The sequence below is a fragment of the Hippocampus guttulatus genome, chromosome 3 (genome assembly GCF_054856545.1).
Source record: "Hippocampus guttulatus isolate MCC_2025c chromosome 3, RoL_Hgut_1.0, whole genome shotgun sequence".
Classification (NCBI taxonomy): domain Eukaryota; kingdom Metazoa; phylum Chordata; class Actinopteri; order Syngnathiformes; family Syngnathidae; genus Hippocampus; species Hippocampus guttulatus.
In genome coordinates this window covers 19,447,607-19,475,176 of record NC_141263.1, presented here as the reverse complement: position 1 = coordinate 19,475,176, position 27,570 = coordinate 19,447,607, and the positions used below count along the sequence as shown (strand labels likewise).

Genomic DNA, 27,570 nt, shown 5'->3' with positions numbered 1-27,570 from the left:
ATCCCTTACGATACATCGTCGTTTTTTTCCGCTAAAAATTTCGGCTAAAAATGCCATACTATACATGGTTGGAGTTTTTTTCGGCTAAAAACGCCTTACTATACATGGTCGTTTTTTTTTTCGGCTCAAAACGACTTACTATACATGGTCGTTTTTTCCGGCTAAAAATGCCTTTCTATACATGGTCGTTTTTTTCGGCTAAAAATTTCTTCCAAAAATGCCTTACTATACATGATCGTTTTTTTCGGCTAAAAATTTCGTCCAAAAATGCCTTGCTATCCATGGTCTTTTTTTTCGTCCAAAAATGCCTTACTATACATGGTCGTTTTTTTCCGCTGAAAATTTTGTCCAAAAATCCCTTACGATACATCGTCGTTTTTTTCCGCTAAAAATTTCGGCTAAAAAGGCCTTACTATACATGGTCGGGTTTTTTTCGGCTAAAAACGCCTTACTATACATGGTCGTTTTTTTCGGCTAAAAATTTCGTCCAAAAATGCCTTACTATACATGGTCGGGTTTTTTTCGGCTAAAAACGCCTTACTATACATGGTCGTTTTTTTTTTTTTTGGCTAAAAACGCCTTACTATACATGGTGGGGGGGGGGGGGTTCGGCTCAAAACGCCTTACTATACATGGTCGTTTTTTGTCGGCTAAAAACGCCTTAGTATACATGGTCGTTTTTTTCCGCTAAACACGCCTTACTATACATGGTCGTTTTTTTCGGCTAAAAGTTCCTTAATATACATGGTCGTTTTTTTTTCGGCTAAAAACGCCTTACTATACATGGTCGTTTTTTTTCGGCTAAAAACGCCTTATTATATATACATGGTCGTTTTTTTCAGCTAAAAATTTCATCAAAAATACCCTAATATACATGGTCGTTTTTTTCCGGCTAAAAACGCCTTACTATACAGGGTCGTTTTTTTTCGGCTAAAAACGCCTTATTATATATACATGGTCGTTTTTTTCAGCTAAAAATTTCATCAAAAATACCCTAATATACATGGTCGTTTTTTTCCGGCTAAAAACGCCTTACTATACAGGGTCGCTTTTTTCGGCTAAAAATTTCGGCCAAAAATGCCTTGCTATACATGGTGGGGGGGGGGGGGGGTTCCGGCTAAAAACGCCTTACTATACATGGTCGTTTTTTTCGGCTAAAAAGTTCGTCCAAAAATGCCTTACTATACATGGTCTTTTTTTTTCGGCTAAAAACGCCTTACTATACATGGTCGTTTTTTTCGGCTAAAAATTTCTTCCAAAAATGCCATACTATACATGGTCGTTTTTTTCGGCTAAAAATTTAGTCCAAAAATGCCTTACTATACATGGTCGTTTTTTTGGGCTAAAAACGCCTTAGTATACATGGTCGTTTTTTTCGGCTAAAAATTCCTTAATATACATGGTCGTTTTTTTTCGGCTAAAAACGCCTTATTATATATACATGGTCGTTTTTTTCGGCTAAAAATTTCGTCAAAAATACCCTAATATACATGGTGGGGGGGGGGGGGGGGTTCGGCTAAAAACGCCTTACTATACATGGTCGTTTTTTTCGGCTAAAAAGTTCGTCCAAAAATGCCTTACTATACATGGTCTTTTTTTTCGGCTAAAAACGCCTTACTATACATGGTCGGGTTTTTTTCGGCTAAAAACGCCTTACTTATAATATGGTCTTTTTTTTCGGCTAAAAATTTTGTCCAAAGATGCCTAACTATACATGGTCGTTTTTTTTCTTTTTTTGGGCTAAAAACGACTTACTCTACATGGTCGTTTTTTGTCGGCTAAAAATTTCTTCCAAAAACGCCTTACTATACATGGTCGTTTTTTTTTTCGGCTAAAAACGCCTTACTATTCATGGTCGTTTTTTTTTCGGCTAAAAACGCCTTATTATACATGGTCGTTTTTTTCGGCTGAAAACGCCTTACTATACATGGTCGTTTTGTTTTCGGCTAAAAACGCCTTACTATACCTGGTCGTTTTTTTTCGGCTAAAGATTTCGTCCAAAAATGCCTTACTATACATGGTCGTTTTTTTTTTCGTCCAAAAACGCCTTACGATACATGTTTGTTTTGTTTGGAGAAAAACGCCTTACGGTACAAAAAACGACTTCAATAAGCCTTACTTATCATGTTGATCAAAGAAAAGGGATATGGTTGCAACCTCTGGGGATTGAACCCCCAACCACTAGTTTGAGCCACACCACCACATAACTCTTTGCTTGTTTTGTGTTTTCTTCAACAAAGCTGCTAATGGTGGTTAAAGTGACCTTGTTGCAAACACTGGGAATCGAACACCCAACCGCTGGATTTAGGACTTCAGCTTTCTACCACTGAGCTAACCCACCACAATGAACCTTTGGGTTGTTTCGTGTTTTCCCTCAAATAAGTTGTCTATTGTGGTTAAAGAGTAGACATTGTTGCAACAACCAGGGATCGAACACTCAACCTCTGGTGTGGCACTCCATCATTCTACCACTGAGCCAAAGCACCACATAGAGCAGTGGGGTTGTGTTTTTTTATTAATCATGGTCGTTTCTCTCGGCTAACCACTGACTATACATGGTCGTTTTTTTCGTCTAAAAACGCCTGACTATACATGGTCGTTTTTTTCGGCTAAAAATTTCTTCCAAAAATGCCTTGCTATCCATGGTCTTTTTTTTCGTTCAAAAACGCCTTACTATATACATGGTCGTTTTTTTCCTCCAAAAACACCTGACTATACATGGTCGGGTTTTTTTCGGCTAAAAACGCCTTACTATATATACATGGTCATTTTTTCTGCTAAAAAGGCCTTACTATGCATGGTCAGGTTTTTTTCGGCTAAAAACGCCTTACTATACATGGTCGGTTTTTTCGGCTAAAAACGCCTTACTATATATACATGGTCATTTTTTCCGCTAAAAATTTCTGCTAAAAAGGCCTTACTATACATGGTCAGGTTTTTTTCGGCTAAAAACGCCTTACTATACATGGTCGTTTTTTTCCTCCAAAAACGCCTTCGTATACATGGTCATTTTTTCCGCTAAAAATTTCGTCCAAAAACGCTTTACTATATACATGGTCGTTTTTTTTTCCGGCTAAAAACGCCGTACTATACATGGTCGTTTTTTTTTTTCGGCTAAAAACGCCGTACTATACATGGTCGTTTTTTTTTTCAGCTAAAAACGCCTTACTATACATGGTGGTTTTTTTTCGGCTAAAAACGCCTTACTATACATGGTCGTTTTTTTTCGGCCAAAAATTTCTTCCAAAAATGCCTTACTATATATGGTCTTTTTTTTGGGCTAAAAACGCCTTACTATACATGGTCGTTTTTTTCAGCTAAAAACGCCTTACTCTACATGGTCGTTTTTTGTCGGCTAAAAACGCCTTACTATACATGGTCGTTTTTTTCAGCTAAAAATTTCGTCCAAAAATGCCTTACTATGCATGGTCGTTTTTTTCGTCCAAAAACGCCTTACTATACATGGTCGGGGTTTTTTCGGCTAAAAACGCCTTACTATATATACATGGTCGGTTTTTTTCGGCTAAAAATTTAATCCAAAAATGCCTTACTATATATGGTCGTTTTTTTCGGCTAAAAATTTCGTCCAAAAATGCCTTACTATACAGTACATGGTCGTTTTTTTTCGTCCAAAAACACCTTACAATACATGGTCGTTTTGTTCGGCGAAAAACACCTTTGACTACATGGTCGTTTTTTTCGGCTAAAAATTTTGTCCAAAAATGCCTTACTATACATGGTCGTTTTTTTCGGCTAAAAATTTCATCCAAAAATGCCTTACTATCCATGGTCGTTTTTTTTCGTTCAAAAACACCTTTCTATACATGGTCTCTTTTTTTCGTCCAAAAAGGCCTTACTATACATGGTAAGTTTTTCGGCTAAAAACACCTTACTCTACATGGTCGTTTTTCGGCTAAAAACGCCTTACTATCCATCGTCGTCTTTTTTGTCTAAAAAGGGATTACTAGACATGGTCGTTTTTTTTTTCCGGCTAAAAACGCCTTTCTATACGTGGTCGTTTTTTTCGGCTAAAAACACCTTACTATACGTGGTCGTTTTTTTGGGGGCTAAAAATGCCCTACTATACATGGTTGTTTTTTTCGGCTCAAAACACCTTACTATACGTGGTCGTTTTTTTGGGGGCTAAAAATGCCCTACTATACATGGTTGTTTTTTTCGGCTCAAAACACCTTACTATACGTGGTCGTTTTTTTGGGGGCTAAAAATGCCCTACTATACATGGTTGTTTTTTTCGTCGAGAAACGCCTTACTATACATGGTCGTTTTTTTTCGTCTAAAAACGCCTTTCTATACATGGTCGTTTTTTCCTGCTAAAAACGCCTTTGTGGTCTTTTTTGGGTCGAAAAACTCCCTACTATACATGGTCGTTTTTTTCGTCTAAAAACGCCTTACTATACATGGTCTTTTTTTTGGCTAAAAACGCCTGACTATATATATGGGCGGGTTTTTTTCGGCTAAAAACACCTTTCTGTACATGGTTGTTTTTTTCGGCTAGAAACGCCTTACTATACATCACTGGTGTCAAACTCATTTTACATGGTGGGCCACATACGGCCTCGGTAGATGTCAAGTGGGCCGGACCATTAAAATGATACCATACTTTGCTATAAAAAACCTAAACAATATGTCTTTTTTTTGTTTTGGTATAAAGAAGCACAAGAACATTTGGAAAATGTTGAAATTTAATGAATGTATCTTTTACAAAACATCTCATGAAGCACCTTACATTTCCCTCAACAAATGTGCAATTTACTTTTATCTTTCACCTATATGCATTGCAACTGATCCCATTGATTGTACAAACTTTAACAAGTAATTAGTATTGAAAAATATAGTAATGCACTTTATGATTAAACAAGATTTATAAAGAAAGGAAGTTTTAAACCATTTATATGTGCATATAAAATCTAAATGTAATCCCTGTCTACACCTTACAAACTAAGGAGAGTGAGGGTTAAATGTGTAAATGTGAGAGTGCTATTGATAGCGTCTGCTGACATGGGTCTGTCTCAGTGATGGACTGAGGCTGCTGTTGTCTTCTTCTCTGGTCAAAACAGTGTCCCCTCGCGGATACTCAATGAATTGCACCTTATTAAAAATATTCATTCTGTGTCTTTTATGCATTTTTTTTTCATTTTTAAATTATCCTGCGGGCCTGATTTAACCTTGTGTGTGTGTGTGTGTGTGTGTGTGTGTGTGTGTGTGTGTGTGTGTGTGTGTGTGTGTGTGTGTGTGTGTGTGTGTGTGTGTGTGTGTGTGTGATGAATGGAATTCCGCATCGGTGTGCAATTGTAAAACAAGGCTGTGTGTTGAAAAAATAAATCTGAAACTGCATTTAAGGGTGGCTCAATACTGGCTGGCCATATACGGGCCGGAGTTGTAAATTGATTTCTGGCCCAAATACTTCACTCCACAACTGGCCCTCATCTGGTTTTCCAGAGTCAAGCCAGTGCCTCCTTTGCCACTCCTGGGCCGTGTTCGGCCCTCATGCATTATGCCAGTGCCGACTCAAGGCCAGCTGTGCCAGCTTCATGCCGAATCCGGGCCAGATGCCTTTGCTGACTGGGTATACATACAATTATAAACAGATGCTGCAAAAATTTAAATAATTCAGGAGCAGGCCTGAGTATTTCAGAAATTCATGGTAACCGTTTTTTGGTTCCGTCGGATTACCCAATGGGAAACCATGGTAACTAATGTTGGGTTCCGTAAACGTTCATCATGGGAACCCATTTTTCTATTTTGACTGATATTCATAATCAAGAATTCTGACACTCAAAAGTATAATGTTTCATGGGTAAATACAATACAATACATGCTGATTTATATAGCGCTTTCACAACAGCGGCAGCTGTAACAAAGCGCTTCACAAAACAGTTAACATAAAGTAAATATAATAAACACAACACATAACATAAAACATGGACAGTCGTGCAGTCCTAACCACTTTTCCGTCACACGCTTTGTTGTTTGAAGCAGTTTGAATATGAAAGAGGAGAGAATCAAAGTGTCCTTTAACCAGTGGATCAGAGACGTCATGCTCAAAATGTGTACACGTCGGCTACAAGCTAAGTTTCAAAGTCAACAAGAAGCTGTAGCATCCATTGATGAAAAAAGAGATTGGTTCACTTCTCTTGTCCCATGGAAATCCATTTCAATTCCAAGCGGCGACTCTCGGTTCCAAATACGCATCGGCGCTCTGCGCCAACGCTCCTCTCTCCTCATCCTCAACTTCAGCAGCCATCCATCCCGCCGCACCAACGCCAACTGTCCAACAGCGCCGACATCTTCACTGAACAAAACGAGGTTGTGAAAAATGCTGCCCATTACAGGCGCAAAAAACACAAGCGCCACAGGTCTGTCCAGCACCGACAGTCAATGGCGCCGACATTCTTCCCAATCAAAATCTGTGCTGGCACAGGCGTGCTGCCGAGAAGGCGCAACCACCAAGCACAGATACTTCTCCTTTGACGAATGTCGTGGCCAAAAAACGCTGAAAACAGTCCATATCAGGTCCACACGATGAAACAACAAACAACATGTGACAAAACAAAAGACAAAAACAACAAAAAGCAAGGCTCTTGAAGAGCACTTGCCGAAGGCTGCCTACTCGGGCGCCATCTTGGAAAATAAATGTTTGAAAACGATGCATTAACAATGAACATTACATCAGTAGCTGTGTACTCCAGGTTCATGTGTAATCTACGATCAATTTGACGAAAGAATTTAACACACGTCATCATGAGTTCTACCAACAGTTAACATTAGCATTACTACACCTTGTGACGAATGTTTTATTCATAAAGTTACCATGCTACAACCAGTAAATTATAGAATAACCAATACTGTTTCATAATATTTTTCATAACGATTAGCCTACAAATCTAATGACCAACTTGCCTCGTAATCGTGCCTCTCGTCGTATCTTGCTCTCGTGTTCTGTGCATACATTCCAGGTGAGTTTCGTGATACGCCCTTTGGACGATTCATACGAAAAATCTAACTGGCATTTCTATTTCTTAAATGTCATAATTAGTAGACCTTTGTGAGTTTTTTTTCGCCGCCATCTCAAACTTTCATCCGCGTGATTCCTCAGTTTGCGGACTAAAATAGCAACCCGCATGCGCACATAACGTTATCTGTTGCATCCCCCCCCGACCCCCCCAACACTGAAAACAAAACAAAACGAAAGTAAATTAGAAGAAAGACACTCACACACCACACCACAAACACACATACAGGCACAGTGAAATCGCGTTGATCACACAGTCAACTCATGTGCGGTGACTTTTATGGTTAAACTATTTTTCGGTACCGTTAAAATGACGCCACGGAAACGACACGCTACCGGTAACGATTGTTACCGTGAAATCCTCAGGCTTGCCGTAGTTTTTTTTTTGTTTGTTTATTTGTTTTGACTGAGAAATTTCCTTGCGTCCCAAAAACGCACATTATTTGGAACTGTGCGTCCCGTGGGAAAATTATACGTCTAGGACGCGGGACGCAGAGGTAACGAGATGGTTGAATCTCTAAACATTCTCTGAGTACTACTATTATTACCACTCCCACTAATACTACATTAATTAATTTAATACCTTCAACTTCACAATAATAATAAAAAATAATTAAATCAACCACGATTTTAAACTATGTATTATCAATATTCATTATTCCAAACATGAGAAAGCATTCAGCAAACATAACTGGAATCGAGCAAAAGGACTCCAAATCCCAACGGCCAAACCCGACAGTGAAGTGCCAACATTATTGACTCAAGCTGTAACGCAAATTACTTGGTTCAAACAAACATTCTAGTGCCACCGCACAAACGTGACGACTGTGCAAAAATAACTAAATATAAGACACCACTGTTACAGAAAGGCTTTACACGCTATTTAAACTGCCGATTGCGAACGGAACGAATCGTGATTGAAACTAACTGTGATGCCGCTCTTTACACGTACTGACTGTCAGTGGCAGCCCCGCCCCGTTAAAAAAGCGCCGGATAAAGTCATCAACGTGGGTTTCCCTAGATGGATTTTGTTTGATTTCTTTATAATTTTTGCGGTCCTCTGGCCCACTTTATATCTGTGGACGAAGGATTAGAGGCTCTAATCCCTCGTTGTGTCTGAGGACCGGCAACCCAAGGCCAAGGACTTGACTCAGAGGCCAAGGCCAAGGACCAAGGACCCTTCGGTCCTCGAGCCGGTCCTCGAGGCCAAGGACCGGCTCGAGGAACACATCACTGGTAGGTGCGCCCTCATTCAATTTCTTTTACATGTCTTCCCTACACGGTCATTGTGTATTCATGTAAGTCAACGTGTTTATTGAATATGAATATGTAGATCACCTCAGATAGAAGGCAGAAACACAGAATCAGACGGATGACGATGTCCCCACAGAGTCTCAGTCCTTTTTACCCTAAAATGTTGGTTAATTTAGCCACCGCGTCGCTAGCCAAGCGTAAAGTACACGCTTACACGTTGCTTCGCTGAATTAAGATTGAGGAGATCATTTAATTGAGCTCTCGGAAATTCCCGCAGGAGGGCGAGCGGTCATGGTTATCACATGACTTAGCACGTGCAACAACAACAACAACAACAATTATCTTGGTTATTTTTTTGGGGGGTGGAGGGTGGGGGGTCGAAATTGATTTGATGCCTTTAAAAAAGATGAATTGAAGACAATCCACTGTACAACGATTCAAGCAACATCATTATGCTCAATTTCCACAAGGTAATTGAATAATTGATATATAAAAATATATCCTCCAAGGGCCGTTCACTCACTATTTTCAGCTAACTGACCCACTTTTTAACCTAAGAGCCATCACAAGTATCCAGGAAAAAAAAAACGGTGCTGTTGCCATGACAACAGTCTCCTGAGTGGATTCTTAGCACACTTGTTGAGAGCAGCGTGCACTTAAGAAAAATGTCGGCAAAAGGAGAACCTGAGAAGCTTTTTAAAGCGGCATGTATAATTCATTTGTATTTTTTTCCCTCCAGCTTCAACGTGTGTATGTGTGAGACGTGTTCTCAATCTGTCACTGTTTGTTCTCAATGAGACTTTTCCTTTTTTTTTTTTTTTTTTTGCCCTCCCTCTCGCTCCCACTCAAATGCACACACCCAGCTGTTTAGCGCCACGCACCCACAAAAATCTCCACCGCGCACTCACACCCCAATCACATGACGTGAATGTTTTATCTTCACGCATGCACTCTGCTCAGCTGGAGACTTTACAGTGGAAGCCACTTTGGTTATTAATTTCAACATATCGTTTTTTGTTTTCTTTACTTGTGGAGACATTTGATTTTAATCTGCGATAAATAGTGTTTGTTACTGTTTCTCTTACTGTTGGTGTCTGACTGCTGGAGAACTATGACTCTTTTTTAAACTGCATATTTATGTATCCAAATAAGGCAGCCTTCCACTTTCAAGGTCCAAACTATGAAGTTCTTTATCTGGAACGTGCTAAAATAATTTCCCACACAAATAAATCATTTTCATATTGGCAGCTTTTTTCTTATCATGGTGGTATTCGATGATTTAAATATTATCAAAAGACTCAAAAGATGGTTGGCCACTTCACACCTGACCTTGAAATCATTGGCATGAATAGAGTCGACATTTGGAAAATACTAAGTAGTTAGTCTGTTGGATTTATTTTTACACCTTTTTTAAACACACTTTTTCATTGTACTCTATTTCAGTTGAAAGCCAACAAGTGCTGAAAAATAAACAAAATAAAGGATAGAATTGCATTCTGTGCAATAAATAAATGGGAAGAACATCATGTGATTGATTTTTACTGCACTTATTATTTTAAGAGTGGTGATGAGGCACAAAGTAAGAAATGAAATCTCAAATCCAATTTCTTGCTGAGATGCCGTCGCCTTTTGTTTCATGAGAACGCAAAGACTTGATCATGTAATGTTAATACAGCTAAAGTGGCTCCCCGTGTGCCATGATTAAAACATGTCAATAATGAAGCGTCTAATGGTCACTGTTCATTTCCTTAGCTTAGGATCGGCGTGACAGCGAGCGGCGCACTTCTCGTCCCCGAAGCCATTTCAGCTCTTGGCGCCGTCAACCTGTCACACACGGACACTTGGCTCTCACGTTGGCCTCTTATACGTATTGGCATTTTGTCTTGGTGTGAATTATTCACGCCAACTTTGGCCTACCTGGGACTTGGCGGGTCAGAGTTCACAACTGTGAAAGGCCCACATGAGGTCTCGGGGGGGAAAGGGGGGGGGGGGGTGACAGAGAGAGAGAGAGAGAGAGAAAGAGAGAGACTTGAAACTAGAGGTGTCGATTCATCAACACCTGATCGATTATCAAATTGCAGAGTGCAGTGTTTTATTTTAATGACACGTTATAAACGGAAAGCGGCTAAGGAAATACTTGTTTTATTTTGGCTATTTTTCATCAAATCACAACACCTTGGCATTGGCAATGACATTCCCCAAGCCTGCCCCACCCCACTATCCCCCCCACCCCCACCCCAGTAAATAAAGTTTACAAAAAGTGTCTGGCCACATTAAAGTGCAAAAGAATTTGCTCGCTGTTTTAAAGGATCATCATGCTACAAACACTCACACACTTCATTTAAAAAAACACATCTTTTGCTTCCAATCCAACATTTCACACAAGACTTTTTTTTTTAATTCAACAACAAAAAGTGTATTGTATGTATAAATCTTATCATGTTTCCAACTCAGTCATTTGGAAACATAACGGGAAAAAAAATCATTAGTTAACCAATCCAGTCATGTACCCTGTGTGTCGCTTTTTAGGAAAGATAGAGCATGGTGGATTCAAATTGATCGCAGAAAAAAAAATGCTTTTGAACCCCCCGTCCCACTTTTCTTTTTTTTTTTTGACCCGTTGCAATATTCCAAATCAGAGGAAGAGCATCTTGATTTGATTGGAAAACTAACCAATGCGGTTCACTGAGGGCTTTAAACGGCCCTTTTGCTGGTTTCGATTGGTAGAAACTTGCCTTTAAGGGCAGTTCAGAGCCACTATTCTGGACGCCGAACGTGATCAATAACACATTCAAGACCACGAGAGATAGGCATGGGACCACGGGGAAGGATAATTATTCAGTCAATATAATATTTAACTCATTTAATACCAGCCAATTCTGAACCAAGTCTGAAAAGACGTTTAAAAACGTCTTTGGGAGTGAATGAGTTAAAAGGTTGGGGAAAGTTCTGAATGTTCTGTATTCGTGGATGACTGCTGGCCTAAGGACTCACACTGGGTGTAAGGCGTTAGGATGTACTCACACTTGGCTATTCCAAACATCCTTGGGCCCACTTGATTCTCAAAATCCACTCATAGAATTAATGATCATTTATGATAACCATCACAGTGCACAAGAGAAATGAACAGATTGAATAGAAATGATCCACAACACCCTTGGTCGCAAACAGGCACACGCGCGCAACACGTTATACGATTAATACGACGGCTCGCACCAGCTATTCATCAAAAGCTCCATCGTCCACTATACAAATAACGTGAAATCATGAGTACAAAAGAAAACATGTCCACGAATTGTGCGATGATGCAAAGGCACACGTTTCATACAATGAAAACGATTTCTCCTCTCGCCAGTTATTCATGATAACTGCTGCAGTGCACAAAAGAAATCAACAAAATGATTCAAAATAATCCACTCAAAAATTCCAGAGCAAAGGTTTGGTAACCGCTGGGCAAGTGCATGCACCAAAAAAAAAAAAATCACCACTCTGCACAATAAAAATAAATAGAATGACTCAAAATAACCCATAGAGGAAAAAAAAGGCTTAGGCACACAGGCAACGAAGTTGTCATAAAATCAATGCTCCTCTCGCCAGTTATTCATGGCAACGGCCATCTTGCACAATAGAAACAAAGAGAAATCATTCATCCAATCAGAAAGGTTGCAGTGATTTATATCATGACGTGATGGCACTCTTGAATGGGGCAAAGCCTGAATGCTGAAGAGCCTTCAAATCAGGCACGCTTCCAGTGGCCGAGTGTGAGTACATCCTGAGTTGTTAACTTCTTTAGACGGCAAACTAAGACTGAATCATCCAAGTAGTGCACTCTGTTTTTCCTGACTGACTTCAAGACAGAATTTCAAGCCCATCCCTGAAGTCCACCTTGATGGAGCTTTGTTGTATTTGTTGTGCTCAATGTGGGCATCTTTTCTCCTCACATCCATCATGGAGGATCAGGGAATGTTGGAGATCTTGGAAATGTTTCTGATAGGTCCTCTGTGAACACAGAATGACTCTGGAGCAAAAGCCCCCCCCCCCCCCACCCCCCTGCACACCAAGCGATGTGACCGAACGCGACTGAAGTAGAAAGCGGAGATTTGAGATGCTATTAGCAATGATCAGCTTATTTAGTGACTGCGCTTACTTGGTTTGCAGACACTTTGCTTATAAGCCACACACACACGCACACACACACAGTGTGATAGACTAAACAAACCTTGCATTTTCATGATTCAAGGATTCTACCCTTTGAGAGAAATATGACTAAGTATTAATAATATTACAGTTAGTGGTCATAGTCATATACTGTATTGTTGACATTGTAAAACACATTAACTCCAGCATTGTATATATCGTATTGGTCCGGCTTGGCGGCGGCCGGCTGGCTCTTGTTCATACCCAGAATTGGAAATGTCATTGTTGAAAGCAAATATGACACAACGTGACATTTTAAAATTTGTGACGTTGTGGTGCCATTCGTCAGCAATTCAAATTTCTCATCGCGGCAAAAATAGAGCGCCAGCGGTCAGCCTCTCAAGAAAACTAGTTGCAGAGCCCCACGGGCTGCATGACAGTTCAGTCGCACTCGGCCGCATCGCTCTTGTGTGCGTTGGGCTTCTGTATCGCTTTTAGGAGGTTCAAGTTTCCGTAAAGTGCAGATGGAAGCGTGCTATGTGTCCGACATGTGTCCCAAAGGTGTGTCGGCCGGACCAAGGAGATGGTATTTCTCCTCCAGCGAGGGCTCGGCGGCGCCGCCCTGCAGGTGGATGAGTGGCTTGGTTTGCAGCAGGACGCAGCCTCGGCCCCGCCTCTCCTGGTGGTTCCTGCGGTTGAACACCTTTATTCTGTTGTCCATCTCTGGGCTAGCTTTCTCGGAGCCAGTGGGACTGGGGAGCTTAAGGTTGACCGGATCCACAGTCAGTCCTTTCTGAGCGAGGCAGGAGTCCTCAGAAAGAGACGAGAGGAGCTCCTGGACCACCGTGCTCTGGTCCTGGCTCGAGAAAGAAGGGGGGCAGCTGGGGTGGGAGCTGTAGCTCAAGTTCAGATCGTGAGCGGCATTGGACTGGATGTGATTGGTCGGGAGGTGGATGTCAATGGAGGCCGTGGTGACGACGCGGGGCCCTAAGCCACAAGTCCTGCCATCTTTAAGAAAAAAGGTCAAGAGAACAATAATCACGCCTTGTTGACTTTGTTCCTGTCAGAGCCCCCTGTCCTTTCTCTGATGTGTGGGGCAGGAGAACCTGTCTCAGGTTCCCAGGGAAAAAGAGCACATTAAGTGTGACTGACATACACCCGTTGTTTTTTGTTTGTTTGTTTCTTGCTTTTTATGTTTAACTTTGGTACCACAAATACTTGCGATCCATTAATACGAGCTTGCAGTAACTGACAGACAAAACAATCAAAATACAAAAATGGATTCAAATATAACTTCAGAATGTGCCACACTGAAAAAAAACATTTTCCATGACAAAGTTTGCAGACTAATGGGCAAACTTAACAAATTAAGTTCCAATTCATATTTCTCAATGAATTCAAAGGATGAGAGTGTAAAACATTCCACATTTCAAAAACTCTTCCAATTTGAAGAATTCACAATTTTCTAGGAGAAAATTCTCAAACGAACGGAGAAATTTCACAGACTTGCTTCCATGCTGTAATGACGTTATTTCGGTCCCCATTTGACATTTCTTAGCTTACAATTCAGTCTCTGAGTATCAGTTCAGTTTAGTGTGAGCTCTTCCAAATTCACATCCTATTTCTACAAAAATAAACATTTCTTGTTTCCCTTGTGAAGTTCTTCACGAATCATAGACCTTTAACGATTCTTTGAAGCGTCTCACATTTCAGCCCCTTTCACTCTGCCTCAAAAACCACAAAAAGCCACACTTCCACCTGAAGATACCACGTATGTTTTAGCTCTACTTTGTAAAACAATGCACACACCGCCCTAGAGGTTCCCGGACCTCTCAAAAGTTGTTCCAAGACAAAATCAATATGCACCCACCACAGAATGAATGGTCCTCTTAAAATTCTACATAAGTTCAATATGCACTGTGAAACTGGCATTTTTTATTTTTTATTTTTTTGGAAGGGGGTGAACACTTAAACCTCATTTACTGTGCTGAAATCTGATATCATTATTCGTATATATATATATGAACAAAAGAATTCAATCAGTATTGTGTGATGCAGTGTGAAAGTTTCAGTTCTCTATGAAAGACACAGGCAATTAAATGTCATAATTTGGGAAATGTAGTCGGATCTCAGCTTGAAAGAGGCTTTTAAAAAGCACGAACAGACTGCTGGTGCAGTTTAGTACACCACTGTCGACCAATTGGAGGCTAATAAACACATTAGACAGTGACACTTTTTTTTTCCTGAAAATATAGTGATTGGTGTCCAACATTGTTTTCACTGACAAAAACGGCAGTCTGTTTATCATTATCTATTCTTTATGCTTCTCACCCAGAATGGATTGGATTGTCCAGGTTGTCCCTTTTAACTCATTCAATACCAGCCAATTCTGGACCAAGTCTGAAAAGACGTTTAAAAACGTCTTTGGGAGTGAATGAGTTAAAGGCTAGCATAAGGATGTATCAGTGTCGAGTGACTTACCACTGCTTGCTTCACTGTAGTACTGGCTGATGTAGTTGTTCATGTCATCACGTACAACTGGATCTGGTTGGGGGAAAAATATGGAAGTGACTGTACAGTATTCAGATTTTTCATAAATGAATCAAATGAGATCCAATGGAACATTGTCTTAAATCTTCGAATGGACTCCAATTGGAAGATTGCGAGGAGCGTCATAAACTCATTCAAAGGTTTCAAAAATTGACTTCATTGGATTTAACGTCCAAGCGGGTTCTGATCCATTTCAGCGCAAACATGACAAACGAGTCCGAATGGAAACCATCTGAAATGTTTACAAGGACTTATTGACAGAAATAGCCGGTGCCGCAGGCCACAGGTGCTGGAAAGGCTCACGCTCTGCTTGGCGCTGCATTAGCCCGATAGTGCAGCAGGTAATAGACCGGGCCCGTTTAGGCTGGGCTTGGCTTGACAAAAGTGGACCCGCATGAGAGCTCTTTGTTGGGGGGTCGGGGGGGCGATGTGCGTGGTTGAATGGCGGTGATCTTGTGCTCGCTTGATTGGTCTTGAGCTCACTGTCTGCTGGCTGAGTGCGAAGCGCGAGTAGCTTGAGTGCAAGCCCCCGTCCCGCGGGACACGCTGCTGCTGCTGCTGCTGCAGACTCTGATGGGTAATCTCATTTATTTTTCATTCTAAAATATTAATCCCTGGGCCACCCCCGGAGAGGAGGCATTGCACTCACTAAAACAAGACGGAGACAATCGCTGCACAATTAATAACACATGAGTGATGGAGGTGAGGTGGGGGACTGGGGGGAGGAGGGGGAGAATTGGCCGTCCAGCATACATAAAAAGGCTCTCGGCTCTTTTTTGGTGAGACGGCCCGGTTATCAAGCTGTCACTTGTGTGTGGAAGAGGAGAGGTGACATGCTGGGTCCTTTTAGTGCAGCCGTAGACTCCGGCGTCGTTCAGAGACTTGATGTCGTGCTGCTGCAGCACTGGCCGAGAAATGACAATCATTCTGGATAGAATCATTTATCGTTAAATTGTGTTGTTTTCCTATCCGTGTGAAAAATGCCCTGTTTGTCATGGACGTACGGGCAATGGGCACCTCGCATTAGTTACCACAAAATCTCAATATGTAACGCGTCTCTACATATGCGATTTCATCTACAGATATTGGAACAGTGAGGCAAATTGCTTGAGGGTATTAACAAGTGAAATGTATGCTCTATGGGGTTTAAGTACAGTCACTGGCTTGATTTCCCACTAATAGAAGCATCTGTTTTTATTGTAACGGCTGAACCCGATTGATCTATACTGCTAATGTAAGGAATTTTTCGACGAGGGCGTGGGGACTGCCTTGTTGCCTCGTCAAGAAAATGTCTTCACCTCGGTTTTTGTAATGTTTGTGAATGAACTTGCCTTTCATAGTATTTCATACAACAAGTAGGAGTTACAAACACTATAGTCAAGTAGAAACTGCAGCTCTCTGTCGTACGCCAGCCTCTCTTAAGAGCAGGAAGTCGGGCGACCCCCACTTTTGTGAGATGGGCTTATAAATCAGTGGCCGTTCATTCTCGCCAGGAAGAGGTTTCTACCCGCAAGCGTTTGTCAAAACAGCCATGGTGTATGTCTGATTTTCTAGAAAGCAAAATAGCAACACCTACCGAAGCGCAGCCGATATTTAGCGGGAGGAGGAAATATGTTGCACAAGAAGTGGACATGGAGCAGTTATGTAGAGTGATGTCAGGATAACAATTAAATTTGGATTTTTGCAACGCTTTTTTGAAAAAGGGGCTGTGGAAAGAGAAGAACAATATGAATAACTTTTAGTGGCAGGCGGACTCTTGCCAAGGCTAGTTTAGATCAGCACCAAAGTCAACATACCTTCTTTGCAGAGTGAATTACGACTGAACATCACCAATGAAATCCAAAAAATATTATCATTGTAGAGGCAGGGGGGTTTTTTGTACTGGATTAGGTGTGCCTAATAAAGTATTGATCTTTTGGTGTGACGCAGTGCAAAGATTAAGGTTGTATAATTGTCAAAGCAGCAGGGCAGTAAGTGCTCAATGACCTGCTTCTTGGAGCAGATGTTGCACTTGAGTGACAGTGGATGTTGTCACCATGTGACACGATTTCGTACTTCGAAGGCGGCATCAGACGCCGTCTCAGGGGACAATTGGGATTTCTGGGGCACGGTGTCGTCGCTCAGGTGAGAACAAAGTTGGTATGATGACTTGATTGGCGGTGACTTGAACTTGCACCTGCTGGCCTGTAAGTGCTCCTTGTCAACATAGAAAAAGGCCCACTTTGTATCCTGCAACCAAATTTGCCACGACCGTATACCCCTGGGATAATATTGCAGTGCCCGATTGTGGTTTGGAGGTGAATGAGAACAGATGTTGACAGGAGCCCATTGCCCTCCTAACAAGGCCCAATGCACAGAGCATTCTGTAGCTGAAACAATCCGAGTCGACCATGCGGTGGCTGAAGCACGACAGGAGCTGAGAGTGACACAGTGTAAAAAAAAAAAACATGCTTGTTTTCTCCAGCGTTCAGCACATTCTAAAAGCTTTTTTTTTTTTTAATTTTTTGGCCCCTGCATTGATCCCGTGTGCCTGCGGTCAGATGGCTGCGGTGTGTGAGAACGGAGGGAGCTAAGAGGCCGCTCCAGGGCAATGTCAACCCTACACTGCACCGGCATCCGCTTGGCCTGATGCTGCACCATTAGGGACTGTTTGTTCCACAGAATTATGCACGGATGTGACGCCTCACCTCTTCCCTGGTTTGTCATGCTGCCTCCTCAAGCAAACGCTCCACCTGGCCTGATTACATACGCTGCACTTAAATGGGCTTATTGGAAGCGTCCTATTCAGCCTCGGTCACACGAGTTTACATACCCGAGCATTAGGTGTAAGAGATCACCTGCTCTTTAAAGAAAATAGGAGTGAGCACAATCATTCAACAAAACAATGCAATAAACAAAATAACGAGAGTCCCCATTCAGTCAGCCGTACTGAACAACGTTGTCATTATTTCACAAATTCTGTCAGGATGTGTAAACATCTGAGCACAACAGTACTTTTTTTTTTTTAAATGTGAAAAATAAATATTAGTCCTATAATATTTAGGGACACAAGCGTCACGGCAGTTGCTGTGTGCCGCGCTGAGGTGAAAGTGATAACATCATAACATCACCGATAGGCGTCACCAATTAAATGGCCACTCGGAGGCATGTTTTTCTTGGGTTGCTCCAATATTCCCTCATCAACGTCAATAATGCATTTGTAATTTTAATTTACGAAAATATATGTGTTGTTGCACAGGCTAAGTGTTTTACTATACCAAGGTGTAACATCACCAATTACCACAAGATGACAGATATGTCTTAGTTACACTTACTCTGGGTCTTTCACTGCCCAATAGCCTACTACGTGAGTAGGCCGAGTATTTAATTTTTTTTTTTTTGTAGATTTAGGATGACATTTAGGATAAATAGTACCTCAATAACATTACAATTTTCATTGTGCTGGGTTTTTTTTTTGTTAAAAACACGGTACAAAATTAGTTCCTGCACTTTATGATGCTTTCTTGTTCAGCAGTTTTGTGCTGACCTTGAATGGATTTGGGGGGGTTTTTCCGAGAGTGAGCCCTTTTCACTGGGAAAAAAAAAAAAAGTGATAGGTTGTGGTTATTTTGTTGTTTGCCTCACCCACTTTGTTGTTGGGTTATGAGAGTGGACCTTTTATACATGCAGTGAAAAATGTTTGACCACAAATCAACTGTATAAAGAGTATGTATTTTTGCACATATGCATATAATTTGTCAATATTTAAAATAGTATTTTTGTCATACATCTGTTGAGGATGAAAAATTGTGGCCACCAGCATTTAAGTTGCCCATCCCCGCCCCAAAGGTACCCATGACGAGTGTCATCCAGATAGCCATTAAGTAAAATGAAGTATACCTGCAGTGGCATGCAGCTCCCTGGGATTCCTGTGAGCTCCCTCGTCGTCCGACTCCCCAGGAGTCGAGCCCTCCACAACCTGGACACTCCTGCCCTGCTTGGCCCATACACGATGGATCTGCATAGCAGCCTCGCGCTCCGACGCCAAATCCAGGTCCTGCTGGGCCAGGTGTGCCCGTAGCTGCCTGATCTCAAACTACAGCACAAGGATGAACGGATGGGATTGCAAATGAGAAGATGAAAATGATGCCGTGGTGGGCGGGCAGGAGGGTGTAAAAGATGATATTAGTATAGTGGAGGATAGTAAGGGATCTGGACCAATATTCTGTATCCAATTTTTTAAATTTAGTTAGGCGATTAAGTTAAGAAAATAATAGCTTAGCTAAGTATACTTGACCATTTTTACTGATTATGGGTTTTTTTTAATTGAGAAATTATTTTTATGCATAAACACGTGGAGGATAAGGACAGCGTAGGTTTTTGTTTTTTGGGTTTTTTTTGGAGCAGAATAACTGTCTATGAGGCGTTGCTGCCCCCTTCTGACAATAGATTGATAAACACTTCAGAAAATAAATGGCAAGGATGCACACGCGCATATACACGAATAATAAAATGAATATTTAATGAATACATAATTTTCAGATCTAATTGTTACATTTATTTATAAAAAAAATACCTACTAAGTGCTAATTCATTTAAAGTTCTTGTAAAAAAATATGGTTGAATGTCCAATGAAAGTTTGAGTTTGACTATTTTCTTTTCATCATTAAAATAGTACAATTACGATATTTTTTTATGAAAACAAATTATATGATATGTGCTTTTCATTGGGCCAGTAAGGGCGGGAAGCCCATCTGCCACAGTTTTGAGGCCCTAAGGTTGAATCTTGGCTCATGTCTTCTTGTATGGAGTTAACGTTCTCGCCGCGCTTGCATGAATCCGTCTTCCTCCCCATCTTCCAGAAACATGCACGTTAGCTGAATTGAAGACTCTAAATTGTCCCCTAGGTGTGAGTGTGATTCCTATCACGCCCAATGTATCGAGATGCCTAGTGAATCGTCTTTAATCGTGAAATGTACAGTATATTATGTTGTGTATTATCAATGCAACCGTAAGAAGATTGTGCATGAGGTCCCATCATTTCTTTCCTGTCATTCCGCCGACTTCTCATGTATTTGGGGGGGGGGGGGGGGTTAGGATTAAAGAAAAGGTGCTCACAGCCTGTTCCTGGCAGATCTGAGTGAGACGCTCCAGCTGCTCCTCTCGCACTGCTTTCGTCTTCTCGCACTGTTGGATCTCCAGCTCCATCTCCACTTTGACTTGGAGCACATAAGCTGACACAGAGGGATAGCACATACAACATACACTTACTACAAATGCACAGTACACGCTGTGTTTTTATTTACTTCAATACAGCACCAGATGTACCGCTAGATGGCAGCAAAGTGCTAATGTGGGGAAGGCCAATAGTAGTTCAGGTAATTTATTAATTGAAAATTTTAAATGATTTCCACATAGCGTTTTACGTTATCATCATGACAGTGTAACAAGATGCAATATTGATTTTTTGTGTTACTTTTATTTTAGCGCTCTTCCTTTTTTGAAAATAAATAACAGCTGGATTCTAGAGTCTACTGGAAAAATATATTTAAAGAAAATAAAATTATGAAAGAAAATAAATATATTGGTGAAAGAAGTGCAGAGTTCCTGTGTGGTCTGTTTGGAGGCTGATCCTGCATGCAGCAGGAGGACCGCACTGAGGGTGACCTCGACACGGATATCGAACCAGAGCACATTAGCATAGATGAGAACAACCACTATATTCATTTTGGTCCCTGTGAATGTGCTTATCCAGACCCTACAATCGATACAGGCTGGAGTAGACGAGTGACAGCAAATTACTCTTGGGGATGATCAATAGCTATATTGCTCTGAATAGTAAATAATTTGTCTCATGATGGAGAGAACGAGGTTACTCATCTCCTCCCAGAGTCAGGTGCACAAACAAGTTAACTGGGTCCATGTGACTTAATAAGCGACATGGACAATGTCTTTGACTCACCATCGATGATCCTCTTCACCCTCCAGATGCGCAAGGTGATGATGAGGCTGATGGCATCCCAGGGGCTGCTGGGCCCGTTGGCTACCGTGGAGGCCACCATGGGGGCCAGAGACAACACGATGACGGCACCGTCAAACACCTGATGGTGACAGGGCTAATCAAATGCCAAGATTCTGATAGGCAAGGTTTATTAACATAAAACAGCTTCATTGGGCGGATAATATTGGTGAAAATGACACTATGTAGACAAAATGTATCAGGAAACCTGGCTACCAAAATCCACAATTGTGATTTTTATTTGCTTGTGTTTGCCGATGGTGAGGCGATTCTATCATGTTCTGTCTTGATTTGTGTTTCAGCTCCAGATGGAGGGAAAGGCGTTTCCCTCCAGCAGGTGCACATGTGCTGCATTTCCTCATCAAGCCTGGCTATGGATTTAAGGACTGACAAGCTGCCTGGAGCTTGTCGGATTATTGACCTTGTTGCTCCACTTGCTTGAATGCTGTTTTTCTTCTAGACCTCTCGATCTCGTCATAGTCGTTTTTGTCCCCTTATTTTTGTAAGTATAGTCATTGTTTAGTCATTTGATTTGCTTTTGTTTGCCGTGTGAATTGGACTCTTGTCATTTCATTTGTTTTCTCGGTGTTCCATTACCTTGCCTTTTGCAAGTGTCTTTTGTTGATTCCTCGTTTTTCCCTGGATACTTTTGACCAGCGTTTTTCATTTTGGACTTTGTCGTTTTTTTTGTTTTGTTTTTTTTTTTGCATTTTGTCTGTGTCTGTTTCTGGGATCCTCAAAATGATTCGGCTCGTTTCGAACCTGACAGATTGCAGTGATGGCCAAGAGAAAAAAATGTTTTGATAACCATAGACCAGGAAATGCAACTCTCTGCACCATACGACAGCATCTAACTGCTTAGTACAAAATGAGCAAAACAACGAAATTACAGTGTAAGCAGATGATAACACAGATACATTTCTTATTCACGAGACAGCACGATGTCTATAAATCACCGCCCAGTAATTATATCACTCAAGGAACACTTACTGCTACTTAATGTTTCCGAATTTCTGTTTTTATATTTGTGTAGTAGAACTTTGTTCGTTTTCTTCTGGGCAGCAGGGTGGAGCATGGGGTCAGGATGTCTGCTTCACAGTTCTGAGGTTCTCAATTCCAACCTTCCTGTGCATGTTTTCTCCATGCCTGTGTGGGGTTTCTCGAAATACCCCAGCTTCATCCTTCATCCGATTGTAAGTCATTGTGAATGGTTGGTTGTCTATATGTGCTCTGTCATAGGCTGGAGACAAGTCCTGGTTGTATCCAGGGTGTATGTAGCCTCTCGCTCAAATTCATATAATTAGTCATTTTAAAATCATCTTTGCAGCACCGGGAATAAATGTCTGTCCATGTCGGTGTTTCCACATGGATATTTGTTGCTGCAGATGCGCTTTTCTGGCGTCAAATGTCCATGGAGATGAAGATGCCTACGGTTTGGTGTCGTAGTTTTATGCATGATTGCAAAGTGGAGCTGCGATTGGAGACTTGAACACGGGAATGTGACCTGCATGACGACGAGTCGGTGACAGTTTGGGCGGCCACCTGCTGTTAGAGGTAACAACAACACAGTTTTAGATTGGGATTTTGAAGTGAATTAACATTAAACAAACTTAATCTTTGTCATAGTATGTACCATCCCTAATTTACGGGGACCAAGCATTTTACACTGAAATGTCGTGACCATTTTCTTTTAAAGCCTCTCCTGCTAACTAAGCTGAAGTAATTGATGGAAAAGTCGATAGCATCATCGATTTGAAAAAGATTTGTTTGTCAGAGCCCTCGTCTCAAGTTCTTCCACTTAAAACTCATCCACGCATGCCTTTATGGACCTCGTTGTTGGCAGCAAACAGAATTTGTTGTTAATACAGTATAAAGAATTAAAATTCAGGTCAAACTAAGGGTGGTCCTTTCCCAATACTTTTGTCCACATAGTGCTTGCATGTGTATGATACAGTAGAAAATGAACACACTGACCTCTACTTTGTTCTCGATGTAGTCCCAGATGCCGAGCACTACAATTCTGAAGACAGTCTAGCGCGCAAAGAGACAAATAAAGACATCAAGTGATGTGATTAACCACCTGAACGTCAATCTTGCGCTCCGCCAGCGTGGTCACTTTCGGGACGCGCCTTTCTGCAGCGCCATTGATTCAGCCGCCAATTAGCATGAGAGGTCACGCACAAGTGGTCCTGCAAATCCATCATGTGTTGGTGCCATTTGGACAACAGGTTTGCAGTCAATGAAGCCAAACGCTGAAGAGCTTGAACAGTGTGTTCCGACTGGTCGACAATACCAAAGTCATTAAACACCCTTTAAACGCCCCGCGTTGACTCTTCACCTATGACGTCAGTGGCGAGGTCCTCGGGCAGATCATATTGCTTGAAGCCCATCCCCGATGCTCATTAAATTCCACTTCAATTATTGCTCTTGCTGGCTAGATGGTAATTAACGTTTGGTTTAGGGCATTAAGGCCGGCACTGTCAGCGTAATTGTTTTGCACTGGAGTCGGACCTGAGGGTCAAACTCTTTCCACTTCATTTCGTATTGCACAAATGTAAAGTTTTGTGTCTTAAATGTCTTGAATGACAATTTGATTTCAAAATTACGATTGAACTTCAAACAATCAATATTTTACCCACTATAAAGCCACTAAGTGGCATTTTTGAACTATCAGTTGCCATTTGCTCATAAGGAGTAACAATTTAATTGAGGAGTCGGCATGGTAAACAGAAATAGAGATTGGGATATTTTTGAAATGATCACACTGCCTCACCGATTAAACTTTTGCCAGTTGTACATCTGTTTGCCCGCTAGCAACGAACTTAAACAGATTTTTTTTGTTGTTGTTTTTATTGTTGCTTAATAACGAGTAGTACAGTAAAATAGTCATATGTTTCAAGATGAACTTTGAGTCTGGTCTGAGGGAATGGCCAAGCAATTCCCAACAATCAGTTTACCTATTAGGAAAACAATTGTGTGGAATTGCTTGTTTGGTAACATACAGTATGACCAGTCTAAAGAAGCATGACAAAACTAGCTATGAGCTTCCATCACTACCGAAATACTCTGCTCATGAAAATAGTATATGCGGTTTAAAAGCAGAATTATGGCACTCACTCAATCACTCATTCACATTACCTCTGAAAAGAAAAGTGACAGGATGATCAAACTGATCCAGTGGATGATGCTGGCAAACTGGAAAGCATTGGTAACTGCAGAAACAAGTAAGACGACCCGTGAGCAAAACAGACAAAAACTTTTAAATAAATAACAGTTGCACTTCTAAAATATGAACCAGGCCCTCGAATAGCGAGAACGCCGTGTCCATCATGGGGCCATCATTTACTCTGGTGCCAAAGTGTCCACAGCGCTAATCTTTCAGGACACTCCCTGCAGACTGTGCTATCATTAAAGCTGACCGCTGGCCACGAATCAATGGAGATGCGTGCCTGGTGCCATTGACAAGATGTCTGCTTCGTTATCGTGTTCCTGCGTTGCTGTTCATCACCATTTAGCGACATGCCCAGCCAGCGTATGTGTGATTGGCACCACTAAAAACAGCGGTGATACAAAGAGGGGATACTAAATTCAATCCATGGACATCATACAACCTACTTTATGTCTTTCTAAAATGCAAATGTACAATTGTGGAGCTAATTGTTTTTGTATTCATTTATAAACACACAACGTTTTTACCCTCAGTATTCAGTCCATATAACTTGCAGGATGTAAAAACAGAAGCGCTATCTTTTATTTAACTACTAGATTTAATTAGTCATGCAATAGGAAGGAACTATTTGGTTTCTCCTCCCCGCAGTTACTTTAAGTATTCAATGTGGTAATTACAAAATAATGGGGTGAACCGTGCTTTTGTTAAGCGAGTGAAATTTTAATGTACATGGTTAAATGCTAACAGAGCTCATTTTTGTTATCATAATTATGCGTTGAGATCAACTTTATCAAAAGGTTGTACAAACACCGCACACATTTCTGAAAAATAACGTTAGCTCTGATGCTAGTGCTAACGCAGCGAAAAAATGTCCACCATAATTCTAATGCAAACACCGCACACATTTCTGAAAAATAATGTTAGCTCTGATGCTAGTGCCAAGGCACCACAAAAAGTGTCCACCATGATTCTAATCCTCGACAGTAGGCAATCTACATTTGCTAAAACAACGGCAATCCCATGAACTAAACTAGCAGAATGTTTCACGAATTAAAAGTTGTTAGTACAAGATCTGAATAGCACGTACAGGTATTGGTTCTTTAACCATACCAAGCATGCGTGTACAGAACATGGTATGTGCTCCATGTGATCAGTGATGTCTAACGGATGCTGTTACAACAAGAGTGTTGGATCTAATGACAGGTTGCACAGTACATTGTATAATTTGGAGAATCGGCAGTACAAAGAGGAAAAACATTTCAGCAGCTTTTGCAATACTAGTGTGAAATGCCGGTGCGACACATCTCAAGCGTCAAGGCAGATTGACTCACATTGAAGGAGCTTGGTGTCGATGAGTAGCTCCAAGGAGAGGAAGAGCACCACCAGGATAACGCAGGCTACCAGGACACAGTTGAAGCCGGCACTGAGCAGACAGACCTGCCACAGGGCCACTCGACGGCCGCAGCAGGGCTTCAGCCAGTTGGACCTGCAACACAGCAACCTGGTTGTCTTTTTCTACAGGATGACGAACTGAAGCATGTTGCAGGGGTGAGATGAAGTAGTCAACGACAAAGCCAAGTCCTTTACTTGTTACGCATACGGCTGCTCATCAGCACTGTAAATGTCTTATTGATGAGGAGTTATTAGAGTCAGACAATGTTTTCTCAAAAGCAACTAAGCGGAAAACATGGCAAGACAATCAGTCCAGATTTTATTTTTCTCTTCATGGTCGTGTTTGAGTTCATCATCAACGGGCAAAATCTCTAGAGGTCTCAGACCACCATCAGGAGGAAGACTCCCTGCACTCAGAGGGTACACGGATGACATGACAACAACCCTAAAGACCACTCACTCGATGTATGGGGACAAGCGTCGGCTCCTCCGGCGCTTCGAGGAGCTGACAATGTAGGTGAGGATAAAAATGAACCCCTGAAAGTCCAGGAGCCTGTCAACTGGGAAAGGAGTGAGGGATGACAGAATGGTCTTCACCACTGGAGGAAAGAACAGTATCACTGCTGCTGACATGGCAATCTATCTGCAGCTGACCTGTCTGATAGGCAAATGGGGAAGCTGGTCCAGAAGCAGCTGAGAGATGGCCTCACAACGATTGACAGCAGCCAGCTTCCTGGGAAACTCAAGATGTGGGTCTACCAGTGCACATTCTTGTGGCACTGGTCAGGAAAATAGTTTGGGAGTAAAATAGTAAACAGTGAAATTACTGTGTGTAATCAGTTAAAAATACAAAATGCGTTCTTAAAACCAATCAAAATGCATTTTTTACAAATCGTGAGACTCCTTTTTTTTTTTTGTCTGACTGCACTCTGACCCGGTATTACTAGAATGTAAATAAATAATATAGACTAGAGCAGTGTTTATTAACCTGGGTTCGATCGAACCCCAGGGGTTCGGTGAGTCGGTCTCAGGTGTTCGACAGTGCTGTGGGAAATTTAGTTCGCTTCGTCGTCAACGTGTGACTGACGTGTTAGTACGTCGTTCAATTTGAAAATAAGTATACTTATCCCTTGAAATTTTATAAACTTTTGTTCTGTTTTTAAGACATGCTTTTTTATATCTTGATTTTTTTTTTCCACTCATGAAGGGTTCGGTGAATGTGCATATTAACTGGTTGGGTTCGGTACCTCTAAAAAGGTTAAGAACCACTGCACTAGAGTTACTGTACCGAGCAAGAAATCTGTAGTTCCCAGTGTGGCCAACAGAGAGCGGTAGTTTGCAGAGATCCTCTCGAAACCGAGCTAAGGTGAGGGCATTAAGACTTGAGATGAGAGAGGGCATTCACGGAGGAAGGGACAGTGAAGCTTTGTGAACTGCTGATTTGACCATTAGCTGCAATTGAGGCTGGAATGTTGATGAACTTCCTATTCAGCGGGCCATGAAGAGGCCCATTGTGGCAGAGCTTGTTTGGGGGGTTAAAAGGCAAGCAGCAAAATCAGCATCTTGACAATCGAGTGAGAGATGTGAAATAAAGTAAAAAATAATCTTTTCTTTTTGAATAGATGGAATCAGAGGTGCAAGTATTAATCGACAAGTAATCGATTATTAAATTAACTGATAATTATTTTTGATTATCGATGAATGATTTAGACACCTTGTTTTACAGTTGTCTAAATCTTTGTAATTTCAGGCTCTCGGATTTCTGCAGACTGCTTATATTTGTGCTGAATCACAACGAAACATTTGCAAACATCTGATTTTACTTAGGAAAACAATGACCAACATTTTTACCCATTTTCTGACATGTTAAGGACCTAACGATTAATTGGATCTTAATTAATGTTTCTGCATTTTCTGCACTGTCAATTTAAAATAATGTTCTGTTAAAACTCTTTTTTAAAAATCTTCAGTGATTAATCAACAAAATAATCAAGAGATTAATCGATGAATAAAATAATCGTTAGTTGCAGCCCGACA

At 41.3% G+C, this 27,570-nt stretch overlaps 1 protein-coding gene across 1 annotated transcript in view; it reads right to left on the bottom strand.

Annotated features, from left to right (window-relative positions):
• Positions 1-10,560: 10,560 nt before the first annotated feature.
• The window catches only part of LOC147207783 (transmembrane protein 266-like), a 35,940-nt gene continuing 18,930 nt past the window's right edge, over positions 10,561-27,570 (bottom strand). Inside the window, exons 4-11 of the mRNA XM_086107960.1 lie at positions 25,473-25,627; positions 24,111-24,184; positions 22,947-23,003; positions 20,916-21,054; positions 20,072-20,187; positions 18,854-19,049; positions 14,906-14,968; positions 10,561-13,432 (exon numbers count right to left, since the gene is read on the bottom strand). Coding sequence (XP_085964086.1) covers positions 12,960-13,432; positions 14,906-14,968; positions 18,854-19,049; positions 20,072-20,187; positions 20,916-21,054; positions 22,947-23,003; positions 24,111-24,184; positions 25,473-25,627 — 1,273 coding nt within the window. The 3' untranslated portion in view covers positions 10,561-12,959. The remainder of the gene's footprint in view (positions 13,433-14,905; positions 14,969-18,853; positions 19,050-20,071; positions 20,188-20,915; positions 21,055-22,946; positions 23,004-24,110; positions 24,185-25,472; positions 25,628-27,570) is intronic.